This window comes from Petaurus breviceps, unplaced genomic scaffold (assembly GCF_028583685.1).
Source record: "Petaurus breviceps papuanus isolate PSGF00001 unplaced genomic scaffold, PetGlider_PUasm1.0 174, whole genome shotgun sequence".
NCBI classification, from domain to species: Eukaryota; Metazoa; Chordata; class Mammalia; order Diprotodontia; family Petauridae; genus Petaurus; species Petaurus breviceps.
Window position 1 is genome coordinate 19,190,564 of NW_027185761.1, and position 13,516 is coordinate 19,204,079.

Genomic DNA, 13,516 nt, shown 5'->3' on the forward strand with positions numbered 1-13,516 from the left:
TGCCTCATTGGACTGTTTTCAGAAAAAAAAGACTTGTAAAATTAAAGAAATAAGAGTTTGCCCATGAAGACCTTGAAGCCCTGTGCTCTGGCTTCAGTTCTGGGGCTCATTTCACTGCCCCACAGCTGCTGCCTCGTACGGGTCTTGGTGAAGCTCGGTTCCAGCCACCTTGACCTGGTGCTTATTGGGTACATAGCCCTGAGCCCTCCGTGCTGTGGAAGCCAGAGGGTCAGTGACCAGCCACGTTCATGGAGGGCTTGGAAGCTTTCAGATCACCTTCCTCACGAGTATCTTGTGAGGTAGGTAGTGTGAGTATTGTGAGTGGCAGCATGCGGACCGAGGGCCAGCTGGGGTACTAGACTTGGCATCAGGAAGATCTGAGTCCCCATCTCTCCTCTGATACTAACTCTGTATTCATGGGCAAATCCCTTACCATCTCTGGGACTCAGTTTGCTCACCTGGAAAATGGGGTCTTGGTGCTTCTCCAGTGAAATAATGTATGTAAAGTATAAGTGCTGCACCAGTGTCAGTTACTGTATAGCTGTGGAAAAAAGACTCAGAGAGATTGATTGCTCAGATTGAGCAAGGCGCCATCATGACCCTTATTATGGTAGGGATGATAAAATTGGCAGGTAATGCCAAGGGTGATGGGAAAAATGCTGGTTTTAGAGTCAGAGGTCCTGAGTTCAAATCCCAGCTCTCTTACTGACAATGTGACTTTGAACATGTTTCTTCTCTTCTTTGTGATTTGGTTTCATCATCTGTAAAATGGAGTTAGACTGTGATGGTTGAGGGCCCTTTCAGCTCTAAATCTATCATCTCTAGCCTGAGCTAGGTCCTGGGGATAGCTAAAAAGCTAATAGTGGAATCCCAACGGAAATGCTTTCCTGGGGCGCTTTCTTCTATTGTCCTTTGCTAAGATTAAGGGAATTTCTTTCTCTTAAAGAGGGGATGAGAGACTTTCTCAGGTCCGTCACTACTGGCTGGTTGTTCTGTACTTTCATAGCCTGTTACAGTCTCAGAGAGAGCTCTTTAATGTCCATTTTATCTCATGACTCCTATAGAAGAGGGAGAAAGGATGTGTGTGCGTTCAAGGCTAGAGGTCCTCTACTGGCTCTCTCCGTGAGCTCAGCAGTACTTTGCATATTGAGATCATTTCTGGACTGTCTTGGGATGCAAGCACTGGCCTTGATCTCTAGAGGGAGCATCCTTACACTTTTATCACCTTGTGTCTAGGACAGCTTGACCTACACATTGTGCAGAAGTTCTTCTCTTATGGTCAGAAGGCTTAGTGTTGAATCCTGGCTCTGACATTTTCAAGCCATTTGGCAGATTGCTTCACTACTTTTAACCTCAGTTTACTCATTTGTAAAATGGGGATATATGTATATGTGAATATGTATATGCGTGGAGAGTATATTGCAGTGTGTAAGCTGCTTATTATTATTACTGTTGTGATTGTGTGCAATAAATATTTGTTAGGTAATATATTCTTGATGCTTTATAAACTTTTTTTTTTTTGCCTTTTGGAGGGCAATTGGGGTTAAGTAACTTGCCCAAGGTTACATGGCCAGTTTTTTTTGTATGATTGTTAAGTGTCTGAGGCTGGAACTGAACTCAGATCCTCCTGACTCCGGGGCCAGCACTTTACTCACTGTGCCACCTAGCCGCCCCTTGCTTTATAAACTTTAAGGTTTTTATTGATCCTACAATAAACAGCCATGGGACATATAAACTTAGGTGTTGTAGAAAAAAAATTTGAGTAGCTTTCATTCTTATAACTATGCTAATGCTTCCTCATGGATTTTAAATTAATCACAGGTGGATTAGTACTATGATATGTGTATAATATCTGTATATATTTTCTATCTTTTCCCCTTTTTCTAGTACTCTGATACAAGTAACAGAAAAGAACATGTCAAAATTACAACTGACCAGCAGCCGGGCTTCTTGGAGCGTCTCAGTGAAACATGGGGGGGCATGTTTGTTGGATTGATGACATTTTTACTTTCCTTCTACCTGATCTTTACTAATGAGGTAAGCTGCCAGAGCATTGGCATTGCCTTTTTCCCCTACTCCTGGAGCATGATGGGGAATTGGACACTTACCCAGAAACTCCCCCTTCTCAAAGGCCCGATGGCTTCATTCTCTTCTCTGTAACACCGAGAGCTGGGAAGATAGCTTTGGAGGTCAGATTAGCCCTCAGTTTCTTGAGTTAGTAAGGCTTGGAGTTTGCAGGTAGGATGCTGAAGAGAGGGACAGTGAAGTAGGAAGATGATTAGAGGTGGTGATTAACAGCCTTCACCACTTTAACCCTTGAATAACTGCTTTTCTCTCTTGTCTTTTTAACAATGTCTCTATCTTAAGCCCCCTTTCTATAGTTAATCATGGGAAGACAAAAGCTGCTGTCAGTTTAGCAAAATGGGGAAAAATATACTGACGACAAAGTTGTTGGTAAAGAAAGGGACAAGGTGGGGGCATCACAGATCTTTCATTGCAGACTTAAGGAACACATTTAAAAATCTGTTGACTGAATTGCTTCTTTTCCCATCACTCTACTGGGTTAGGGGAAGGAAGGGGAGAGTCTCATGGCAGTTAATAGAGGGACCTTGGGCCCACTAATATGTGTGTGCTTTGGGAGTGGGCAGTGCTCCCGAGGGAACCACTTCTTCCCGGGATGTGGCAGCTGTGTTGAAAAGCTGCCACGGCCAGGCTCTCCTGAAGCAGCCAGCTCCTGCTGTCTGGTTAGAGCACCATCTTCCCTTTGTCCTGTCCCTTCAGGCTCTTTCTGGCTACTGCAAGAGAGAAAAAAGCAGCTTATTCTTGTGTCTTTCTTGGAAAGAGGTAGCCATTTTAGAAAAAAGGTGTAGCCAGTCGGCTGGTCCTGTATCCTCCACAAAGTGTAAATAGTTGCCCGTCCTCTGAATGTGCTCAGACATTGGTGGGAGGCCAAAGACGAGAGAGAGGTTGTGTGAAAGGCTTTGATTCTCTTCTACTTCTGAGTGGGTAAAAACAGCTCAAGCCCTTTGTCCCTCCCTGGAATGGGAAAGACTCAGCTGGCAGACAGCAGGGGAAGAGAGAATGCGGATGATCTGAGCTGGTTAGAAGCTCCCTCCACTCATACTTTAACGCCCTAGGCATTCTGATAGCCTTAGAGCTCCTCATTCAGTAACATGCACCTGCTGAGGGGTCTAGCGCTGTGCCAGGTGATCACAAAGTAGAGAGTTAAGACCAGATAGTTCTGGTGGGTGGCGATGGCGTTCGTGTGACATGTACGAATTGGGATGACCCACAATAACACGTAAGATTGGTATTCAGCATGCATGGAAGGGTAATAGATGCAGAGATTTGGGAAGGCTCAGAAGGAGGTGGGATGTAAAATGTCTTTGAAGAGAGGCTGGAGGATGGCCATTTCAGGCACAGGCCACAACATGGACCAAGTCCCAGGAGCAGGGAAGCTCAGCCGAAGGCTAGGGGAGTGATGGGTGTGTGTGTGGGTTCCAGTTTCTAGTGTGTGTCTTAGCAGCCCAGGAGGGGAGAACCTTCTCCTTTTGGACAGACCAGGCCTCATCTGCCTCTTCATTTCTTCCTTCTCTCTCCCACCTTCCTCCACCTCCCCCATTCTTAGGACATGATAGGCTCTTAATGCACATCAACTTTGCTGAGGATAAAGGTTTCTCTGATTGAAAGGGACTTCCTTTGTGCAGAGCACTGTATTTAATAAAGATTTGTTGAATGAACACATGTACTGTGCATTCATTGTGATTCAGTTCTACATATGCAGGACAGACTGTATGTATGCAGAGCCTTCTGATGGCAACAGCTGTAAACTTAAAACCTTCAGAGAAGCCACAGTCCCCACCCTTGTAGAGTTTACAGGCTGTTAGGGCTTCTAAGAAAATTAGGCAAACAAATCTGTTACAGATGAGAATATTTCATTGGGTAAATCACTTATTCTTGGAAAGTAGCTTCAGGTCACTAACCCAACTTGATCCCTGTGTTGTTCATAATAAATGTCCAGAGTTCTCAAATGTCACAGCGGCGCACTACAGAGAGCAGTGTGTGGGCATCGCCTGCTAGCACTCTCTCATCTCCATCTTTCCCTCGCTCACAGGGCCGGGCCTTGAGGACAGCGACTTCTCTTGCCGAGGGGCTCTCCCTTGTGGTTCCCCTTAGCACCATCCACAGTGTGGCCCCAGAAAACGAGGGGAGGCTCGTACACTTGATTGGCTCCCTCCGGACATCCAAGGTAAAGCTGACCCTAAGAGCTTGTATTGTGACCGTTATGAATCATCATTTATTATTTCATGTGTGTGTATTCTTGCATGTATGTGTTTATATATGTATGTGTCTTAAAGTGCTTCATAAACATTAAAGCACGATGTAAATGTGAGCTGTTGTTCTTACATGATTAACTCCTGTAGGGTAGGGATTGTGGTGTGGGGCAGAGAGTGTGGCCCTGGAGTCAGGAGCACTGGTGATTCTGGGGGAATCCCTTCTTTCCTAGGGAAGAGACTGTCTCTGAGGTCTCTTCTAATGCTAACGTGCTGTGATTCTGAATGGCCACACAGGCCAAATATGGATTGGCCATTTTCTTTGTTTTTAGTAAGAAGTTTTATTGGTGCCTTGTCTTTACATTACATTACACTTATTTCCCACACTCTCCTCCTCCCCGCCACATTGAACGTTCCCGTGTAACAGAGAAAAAAATAAGCAAAAACAACCATTGTAGAGACAGTATCCAACCACAAATACCATGTTCTTCCCTCTCTACCTTGAGGAAGGAGGCATTTTTCATTATCGCTTCTTGGATTACCCATTTTCAAAGAAATCAAATAAAATACATTTAGCAGTAAAACTAAATTGAATACTAATAGGTCACATTTATATATCCGTTTACAGCTTACAAAGCACTTTATACTTATCAGATTTAATTCTTATGCATTCTTGTGAAGTAGGTGGTTCAAGGATTATCCCCCTTTTCCTGGTGAAGAAACCAAGGGGAAGGGCCTTCCTCCTTGCCACATAGCTTGTAAATGCTGCAGCTGGGCTCAGACCCAGGTCATCTGGTGCTGCCGTTAGAGGATCACAGATTTCTAGCTTCCACCCCTCTCACTTTACAGATAAGAGATGAGGCCCAGAGAGGGGAAAGGCCTCCTCGGAGGTCCCACGCAGCCAGGGACCACTTCCCCTCCTGAGGGGCAGAGCAGGACACGGGTTGGGGCCTTTTCTACTACAGTTCATCTGCCTTTTGTTTTGTCTTTGGTGGGTTGGAAAATAGGACCACCCTCCGTATCATTATTATGGATGGGATAATAATGTCACCTCATTTTGGGTTCTACAAGAGAAAAACTGATTAGCAGAGGCTTCCTGAAGCTGAGTGGGGTGGGGTAGGAGGGGGGCAATTTCCATGATCGGCGAAAATGGACCAAGCTTTATAAAGGGCTGTACTTTGAGGTTTATGGTCAAATCTTAAGAGATAAAAACATACAATTTTGAAAGCAAACATTATTTTCTTTAAAAAGACCCCCTACTCCAGGCTAGACCTTTTTTGGGGTATCCTTGGGAAAGTAAGTGGCCTTCAGGTTTAATGGTTTGTATTCATCTAGTAGCTTCTCTAGCCCATGGCTCTGATTTGGCTTTCCTTGGGATCTCAGCTCTGGGCTAACTTTATTCCTCTCATTCTTTTTTTTTTTTTTTTTATTAAGCAATTGGGGTTAAGTAACTTGCTCAAGGTTACACGGCCAGGTGTGGTGCTGAGTGTCTGAGCCCGGGATTCGATCTCCAGGTCGTCCCAACACTGGAACCGGTGCTCTTACTCGCTGAGCCACCTGGCTGCCCCTAAGCAATTGGGGTTAAGTAACTTGCTCAAGGTTACACGGCCAGGTGTTTCTGGGTGGGTGCTAAGTGTCTGAGCCCGGGATTCGATCTCCAGGTCTTCTCAATCCTCTCATTCTTTTAAAGCTCTTGTCTGATCCCAACTATGGGGTCTTCATCCCTGCAGTGAAATTGAAGCGACAAGTGGAGATGTACCAGTGGGTGGAGTCGGAAGAGTCCAGGTGAGTGGGGCCTTCATCCTGCTGGGGTGGGTGGGTCTTGTAGCCCACATTTCAGCTTGTTGGCACCGCTTTTCGTTTTCTTAAATGCTCCTGCTTTCCTTGGTGTGCTGGGGTTGTCTGGCTCCAGAACCTTCTCTGGGCAAAGACCAGGAGGTTTCTTCTATCCTCTGCCCTCCTACTCTCCACGAGCAGCACATTCATCTCCTGATGGATCAGAGGGGTACTGCAGTGGGACAGAGAAGTGTACGGCTTAGGAAATGTCTTATCATTTACCTCCCACTCCCCAGGCATTAAATGCCCACTTTCTGCAAGGCTCCTTAGGAGTATAAGGTCCTTCCCTCAAGGAACTTACATTTTGCTTAGGTGAGGGGCAGGCTGTACCATAACAAGGTCCAGGAGAATTGAGGTAGCCCAGGACAAGAAGAGCTGCTTCAGAGTGGAGGGGATTCACATGGGAGGTGGCCCCTCCACTGAAGACTGGAGGAAGACCAGGTGTTTGCGAGGCAGGGAGGGAGAGCAGCTGCTTCTCAGATCCGGAGAATGGTTCATGGCACAACACAGGCAGGGGATGAGTGTCAAGTTCAGGGAATGACTTGTCAGCCATTTGGATGCTGGGGGCATTTGTGCAAGGGAGTCTAGGGGGTAGGGGCTCTCTCTCCTGCACCCTGCTGATTCATAGGATTGTAGGATTTAGAGTTGGAAGGCTCCTTGGAGATGGTCTAGCCCAGGGGTGGGGAACCTATGACCTCAAGGCCACATGTGGCCTTCTAGGTCCTTGGGTGCAGCCTTTTGACTGAGTCCAAGTTTTACAGAACAAATCCTTTTATGAAGGGATTTGTTCTGTGAAGTTTGGATTTAGTCAAAGGGCTGCACTTGAGAACCTAGAGGGCCACATGTGACCTCGACGCTTCAGGTTCCTCACCCCTGGTTTAGCCCAACCTCATTGTACAGGTGAAACTGAGGCCCAGAGAAGTAAAGTCCAAGTCTAGCTGCTGTTTCTGTGATGCCTTCTCCTGACTCCTTGGCCGTGGCCCGGGTCTGTTCTGCCCTTCCCCTCCAGAGTACCAGTGAGAAGGAACTCATCTATGAGTTGGCCCTAAAGGTGCTGCCTCCCCTCCTTTTTCCTTCTGGCCTCACCCTGGGGTTCCCCAGAGATTTCCGTGCCCCATCCCCATTGGAGTCATCTGGTCTTTGGCCTGACCCAGGCTTCTTCCCAAATGGTCCTTTATCGTAGGCTTTGCAAGTAACTGTTTTGTCCTGTTGGGCCCTCAAAGAAAAGAAACCTCTTCTACTTCCATTATGATCCTTTGGACCCCAGCAGTTCCTTTGGGCCTGCACAATCCCTACTAACTTGTTTTCTACCTCAGAACTTGCCTTCACCTGGGAGCCCACCTACAGTTCCCACTGTTTGTCAAAGTAACTGACATGTATAACTGAATGCTACTAAAGATTGCATTTTCCTGTTGACTTTGGGTAGATATCTTGGCACTTCCTTACTGAAAGACTCCAAGTAGTGACCCCATTTAGGCCCTTATCTCTGATGGTGGATGCTGAGGAGCGAGTATTGTTATGATTATTAAAAGAAGAAGCACCGTATGGGTACCCAGAATTTTCATCACATTATGACCAGTTCTAGTTCCTCACCCCCTCCCTCAAATTATGCAATGTTAGTTCACCTTGTGGGGAGTTGAGACTTTTGAGGCAAAGTAAATAGAATAATTGTATTTAAAGATGACCTATGAGATTCTGTTTTTAAAAAATTTAAAATACTTCCTTCTTTTGAAAAATAAATCACTTTTTACAAGTCAGTTAACAAACTTTTATTAAGCATTTAGTATGTGTGAGGTACTTAAGTACTAGGGTTATAAAGAATATGACTTTGCACTTTTATTAGTAGGCCCATGCACCCCCAAGAAGTCTGTGCATAGGTCTCAAGGGGTCCACAGATGTGGATGGGAAAATTCCCCTTATAGCCACTGAAATTTGGCATTTCTTTCATTAATGAATGTAGGCCACAGACATTAGTCTGTGAAGAAGCTGCTTAGGCTTCCCCAGACTGCCTGAAGAACCCTGACTCCTTGCCAGCTCTGCAGCTGCATAGTCGTAGGGTGCCCTCCCTCTGCTCCGAGGGGCTCGCTAGCAGGGATGCTCTGTGTCCTTTTGCCCCATCTGGCTGAGCCTAAGGTACTGACTCCCTGCTCACCCCACCAGGGGGAGGTAGGCTTGGTGCCCTTGGCGTGGTGGCCCCAAGGGCCACATAGTATGGGGCACCCTGCATATGTTCTGGGGCAGGTGCAATGGTGCTGTTCTTGTGCTGGTGCTTGGGCTTGGGTCTGACCATGCTATGTTTGTTTCCTGTTGCAGGGAATACACAGAAGATGGCCAAGTGAAGACAGAGAGGAAATACTCCTATAGTAAGTAGGATTGCAGACTGTGTCTCTGGATCCAGGGCTGAAGAATCTGCTGCAGGTTCTGGCTTCTTTGTGAGCTCCAGGACTGTTGTGGTTGAGACTTATTGAGTGTATCAGCACCGCATCCAGCCCTAAAGGGGCCTGATCTCTCCTTTCCCCAAGGAACTCCATGTTTCCATGATGGCCCAGAGCGTGCATCTCAGGCTGTTTTCATGTTATGGCACTGGAGCTCTGATGTCCCTTTCTGTTCCCGCAGTAGGAGAGGATGACCCTCAGGATGGGAGGCAGGCTTTGGGGGACCACTCTTCTCCACACTTTAGATCCCTTTCGCTTGCTGAACATTTTGGTGAACAGATGGATATGAGAAGTAGTGCATGAGCATCTTGATACTCTCTTTGCTGGGAAATAGAGATTTGCAGTGTAAGGTCCTTGTGGGAATGAGAACTCTAGAAGGCATCTTAAAAAATGAGCTGGTCAGACCTGCTCATTTTACAGAGGAAGAAACTGAGGCCCAGAGAGGTAGGAAAGGACTGACCCAGGTTCTTGTGGCAGGTTAGTGGGCCACTGCTGTCATCACCATTGCCACAGAAGCTTCCTGGTCTGGTCATGCAGCCTAACCAGGATTCTGAACCTGAATGAAAGTAAACGTGCTGGTTAGAACAAAACACACAATCTGACTTAATCATATCATAAAACAGCACCCAGTGACTTTAAAAATTGTTCTTCCACTATTTAAGACTTTAAATAATTAAATTAAGGGATAAGGGGCATGATGGCATGTATTACACAAATGTGGTGGGAGAAGCAGGTTTTTGCTATTGTTTCTGCAAGAAAATGAGATTATTTTACAATATCATTTCCCCACTTTTCCCTATGAGATTGTATGATGCCCATGACTTTAAAGTGGAGGAAATATGTCCATTCACACTCTAGATCCCTTTTGATGGGATGCTAGTAAGAGTTCCCAGAATAAGACCACATTAAGGCCTGGAAGGAAGTGTCTCTGTCTTGATGGTGAGGGATTTGGATGGAGAAACAAAGTAGTGCGTGCATAACCCTGAGATGGGGGGTCCTGGGCTCCAGCCCTGAGGGAAGGGAGGGATCGCACCAGGATGCTGACTGAGCAGGACAGTTTGCAGACTTGCTTGTCCTCATCTCTCAAGTTTGGGATCAGTAGCATCTGCCCGGCTTAGAGTCATGTAAGATAATGAGTCTTCAGAGAAACGTAACACAGTCCAGCACAGCATTGCTCCTCAGCATTTTTTTTCTTTTCTTAGATACTGAGTGGAGATCAGAAATTGTGAACAGCAGGAACTTTGACCGAGAGATTGGGCATAAAAATCCAAGGTGAACAGAGGGCAAGGGCTTGAGGCCAAGTGGGGAGGATGCTGGACGTGGGTTTTAGTTTCAGCGTCAGGCCTGATTATGGGCAGGCATTTCTGTAAGTGGGCTGTCTTACTTGCCTATTTTTCTTGGAGAGTGAGGATAACTTGCTTAAGTGTTGGAGAAAAACAAGACTTAGGGAAATTATGTCAAAAATTAGGGAAATATTTTGGGCTTCTGCTAAGGAAGGTGCTAAATCAATATTTAGCTACAAGAGCTTTACAACTCTTCTGTAGGGTACTGTTGGAAAGAGCAGTAGAGAAGAAGCCAAGTAACCCGGGCTTACACTCACCCTCCCCCTACTTTACTGTGTGTCCTTGTGCAAATCATTTTTCTTTTCAAGGACTTTAAAAAAAAATCTGTAAAAGGAAGGAATTGGAGTGAATTCCAGCAAGTATATAGGAGACTCATTGGTCCTCAGGCTACAAAAATTAGTTTCAAAAATATATCCAAAAAGCATTTTACCAAATTTCTTTTCTGAAACAAATGTGGTTCTGATATCCAAGCAAGAGAAAGAGAGCTGTTGACCAATCTCATCAATGAATATTGATGCAAAGATTTTAAATAAAAGGCTGCACTAGCTGAGCCCAGAGTTGCTGCTTGGGTCTGCTGTGCTGGTTGTCTCTTCCAACACGAAAAATAAGAAGAGAAATCTTTATGGTCCTGCCTTCTGCTTGAGCCAATTCCTAACAGAGCTCAGGAGCAAATTGGAAAGTGGATGCTTGGGCAGTTGGTTTTGCTGTCTGGGTTATAGTGTCCTGCACCAAGGGGAACGCACGTGTTCTCTGCTGAGAGTGGTGGTGGGTGGGGCTGGGGCCTGAGAAACACTTTGTTCCTCCACTCCTTAGTGACACCTGTATCTCTAAGAGGAAGGAGTTTGTGTGTGTGTGTGTGTGTGGGGGGGGGGATGGATAGGGGGAAACCCTGACCCTGCAGTGGGTCATGGCCTCTCTGACCCTTTCCTCCAGTGCAATGGCCGTGGAGTCCTTCACTGCCGTCGCGCCCTTTGTTCAGATTGGCAGGTTCTTCCTTTCTTCAGGTAAGTCTCCTCCTGGGGCTGGGTTAGATTTCACTAAAATGCCAGCTGGGTACCCGCCTGCTCTTTCTTTTGTGCCACTAATTTTCACGGGGCATGCCTCAAGTCTTTGCTGGGTATGCTACAAACTTTTAGATGTCAAATTTTGTGGCAGGTAAAAGAAAACTTAAAAATAATTCTGTTTAAGATAATTTTTTCTTCCATGGCATACCTAATATCGTAGATATAGTTTTTGTAAAAATAGATAAAACTTGCCTATTACATTTACATAGTAACATCAAAATACATAAGACCTTGAGCTTGCAAAGAATTCAACCAAACAGCTATTGGAGGAAGACTGCATATTTGAGCTTGCCTCTTCACTTCCTGCTGATAAGGAGAAGCCCTACACAGAGGAAAAAAGAAAGTCCTGTCCCTCCCCTTCCCGCCCATCTGTTAATGTGCCTTGCTTCCTTGTGGCAGACACTGTTATGCCGAGAGTAAAAAAAGTTAGAGGACCACTTTATGCTCTCACTGTCAGAAAACAAGGGTCCCCCCAGAAGAGTTACATGGTGGCCCCTCCCCTCCCCCCTTGTGACTCGGTTCCCACAGCAGCCTGTGCCCCCTGCCTCAGAGCCTGCCCATCTAAAATATTCCACCTAACCGTGGGAAGATGCTTGGCTGGGGTTTCTGGTGGACTCTTCTAAGTGCTGTTTTCTTTTTGAATCTTTTGACACAACAAACTGCTTCGTTTTGTTCAGGTCTTATTGACAAAATTGACAACTTCAAACCACTGAGCCTGGCCCACATGGAGGACCCCCATGTCGACATCCTCCGACGAGGAGACTATTTCTATCACAGCGAGAACCCCAAGTATCCAGAAGTAAGGCCGAGGTTTTGGCGTGCAGACCTGTGCCAGCCTGAACTAAGAGCAGCTGCCTCTGTAGCACCCAGAGTGAAACATGTGCTTGTAGAGTAGAAATCATGTAGAGATGCAGGGTGCCAGTGGGGCTGGTGGCAGGCAGTGCTCCCTACTGCCAGCCCCTGCTCCTCCATGGGTGCGCAGGCACAGTCCCAAAGCCAGCCAGGAGCCAGCTCCAACCCCCAGAGCCCAGGCGATTTTCTGCTGGCTTAGAGTCCGCCCTTCTTCTGTATTCTAGGTCGGAGATGTACGTGTTGCCTTTTCCTACGCAGGCCTGAGTGGTGATGACCCCAACCTGGGTCCAGCTCATGTGGTAACTTGGTTTTCTTCTCGAACTTAGCTCCAGGAAAGCAGACACTCCGTGGCTTCTTAGCTGGTTTCCTTGTTTCCTCTCCCAGCTGTCATTCACACAGTTCTTTCCCTAAGCCGGGGTCTGACGTCACTCCCCTCCTCCACAGATGCTAGGGTCTCCCTGTGTGCATTAGATCAGATCCAGCTTTGTTATGTCTGCACCCCTCCCCTTTGTGCCCTCGTGCTGCCTTACCTGGGCCCTCCCCCATGCCTGGGGCACCTGTTTGGGCAGCAGGCGTCACCTCTGCCTCTGTGATGCCCCCAGAGTAACAGATTATTTTGTACATACTGGCGTACTGGTTGTGGCCCCCTCGAGGACAGAGAGTGTTTCATTCTTGTCTTCGTGTCTCAAGTGCCTGGCCCACAGTGGACACTTGAGAACTGCTTGTTTGTGGTTTACAGCAGGCTGTCCTCCCCTTGTGGGGGTAGAGTGGGCGGAGCAAGGCTCTGGCTGAAAAGAGGGGAGCCCCATCTCTCGCCCTCCTGCTTCTCTTCAGGTTACTGTGATTGCTCGCCAGCGTGGAGACCAGCTGGTCCCATATACCACCAAGTCTGGGGACACCCTGCTTCTTCTGCATCATGGAGATTTCACTGCAGAGGTCAGTGCCTTCTGTGGAGTCAGGAAAAATGAGACTAAAGCGCTGTGGGTTCAGAGTTAGGCTCCCAGCTCTGACCTGGCTTGTCCCCTGGACCCTGGGAGTCAGAGAAGCAGTGGGGGATGATGGGCACAGCCCTGACATGGAATCTGAGAACCTGGATTCACGTGCTGGTGGTCCTGCTGCTGCTCTCCTCCCTGGGGGACATGGAGAGTTCCTCCACTTCTGAACCTGTGCATTGGAACAGGTGGTCTCACAGACCCATGAGCCTCCTAAACTGTCGTCTCCCTGTGCCATCTGTGGAGTGATGGTGCCTGTTCTAATTGACCGTATGGGTGTGTTATGAGGACAAAATGAAAAGAGCTGCCAAGATGTGAAGGGTCCTCATGATCAGCCCTTCAGCATTCTTGCTGGCTTGCCCCTAGGAAGGCTGTTGAATGTTACTGAAAAGGCAGGTCTTGGGAAAGAGAAGCCCTTTTCCTTTCACCTGGGTGGGAAGGCCCTGGGGTGGTGGGTTGTCCTGGATGAGTCAGGGGAGCGGCAGGCTCCGATGGCCCTGTTTGTTACCAGAGTTGCTTGGGTGGGCCCTACAGGAAGCCCCACCTCCCTGGTTTTTGCTTGTCCTCTGTGGGCCTGCCCCAGCATGAGTCATGCTTTCCACTGGCACAGACTGCCAAGGGCCCTGGCTTTCACTTCTTCAGGCGTTACTAAAAGTAGGAAGCCAAATGGGCTTTTACTTATGTCCTACCCAGTGCGAGTAAAACTTTATCTGGCTGTGT

At 47.2% G+C, this 13,516-nt stretch overlaps 1 protein-coding gene across 1 annotated transcript in view; it reads left to right on the forward strand.

Annotated features, from left to right (window-relative positions):
• The window catches only part of TMEM43 (transmembrane protein 43), a 350,998-nt gene that overhangs the window by 333,187 nt on the left and 4,295 nt on the right, over window positions 1-13,516 (forward strand). Inside the window, exons 3-11 of the mRNA XM_069083857.1 lie at window positions 1,888-2,037; window positions 4,115-4,249; window positions 5,965-6,059; window positions 8,424-8,473; window positions 9,748-9,817; window positions 10,822-10,892; window positions 11,630-11,751; window positions 12,029-12,103; window positions 12,639-12,740. Of these exons, the coding sequence (XP_068939958.1) occupies window positions 1,888-2,037; window positions 4,115-4,249; window positions 5,965-6,059; window positions 8,424-8,473; window positions 9,748-9,817; window positions 10,822-10,892; window positions 11,630-11,751; window positions 12,029-12,103; window positions 12,639-12,740 (870 nt within the window). The remainder of the gene's footprint in view (window positions 1-1,887; window positions 2,038-4,114; window positions 4,250-5,964; window positions 6,060-8,423; window positions 8,474-9,747; window positions 9,818-10,821; window positions 10,893-11,629; window positions 11,752-12,028; window positions 12,104-12,638; window positions 12,741-13,516) is intronic.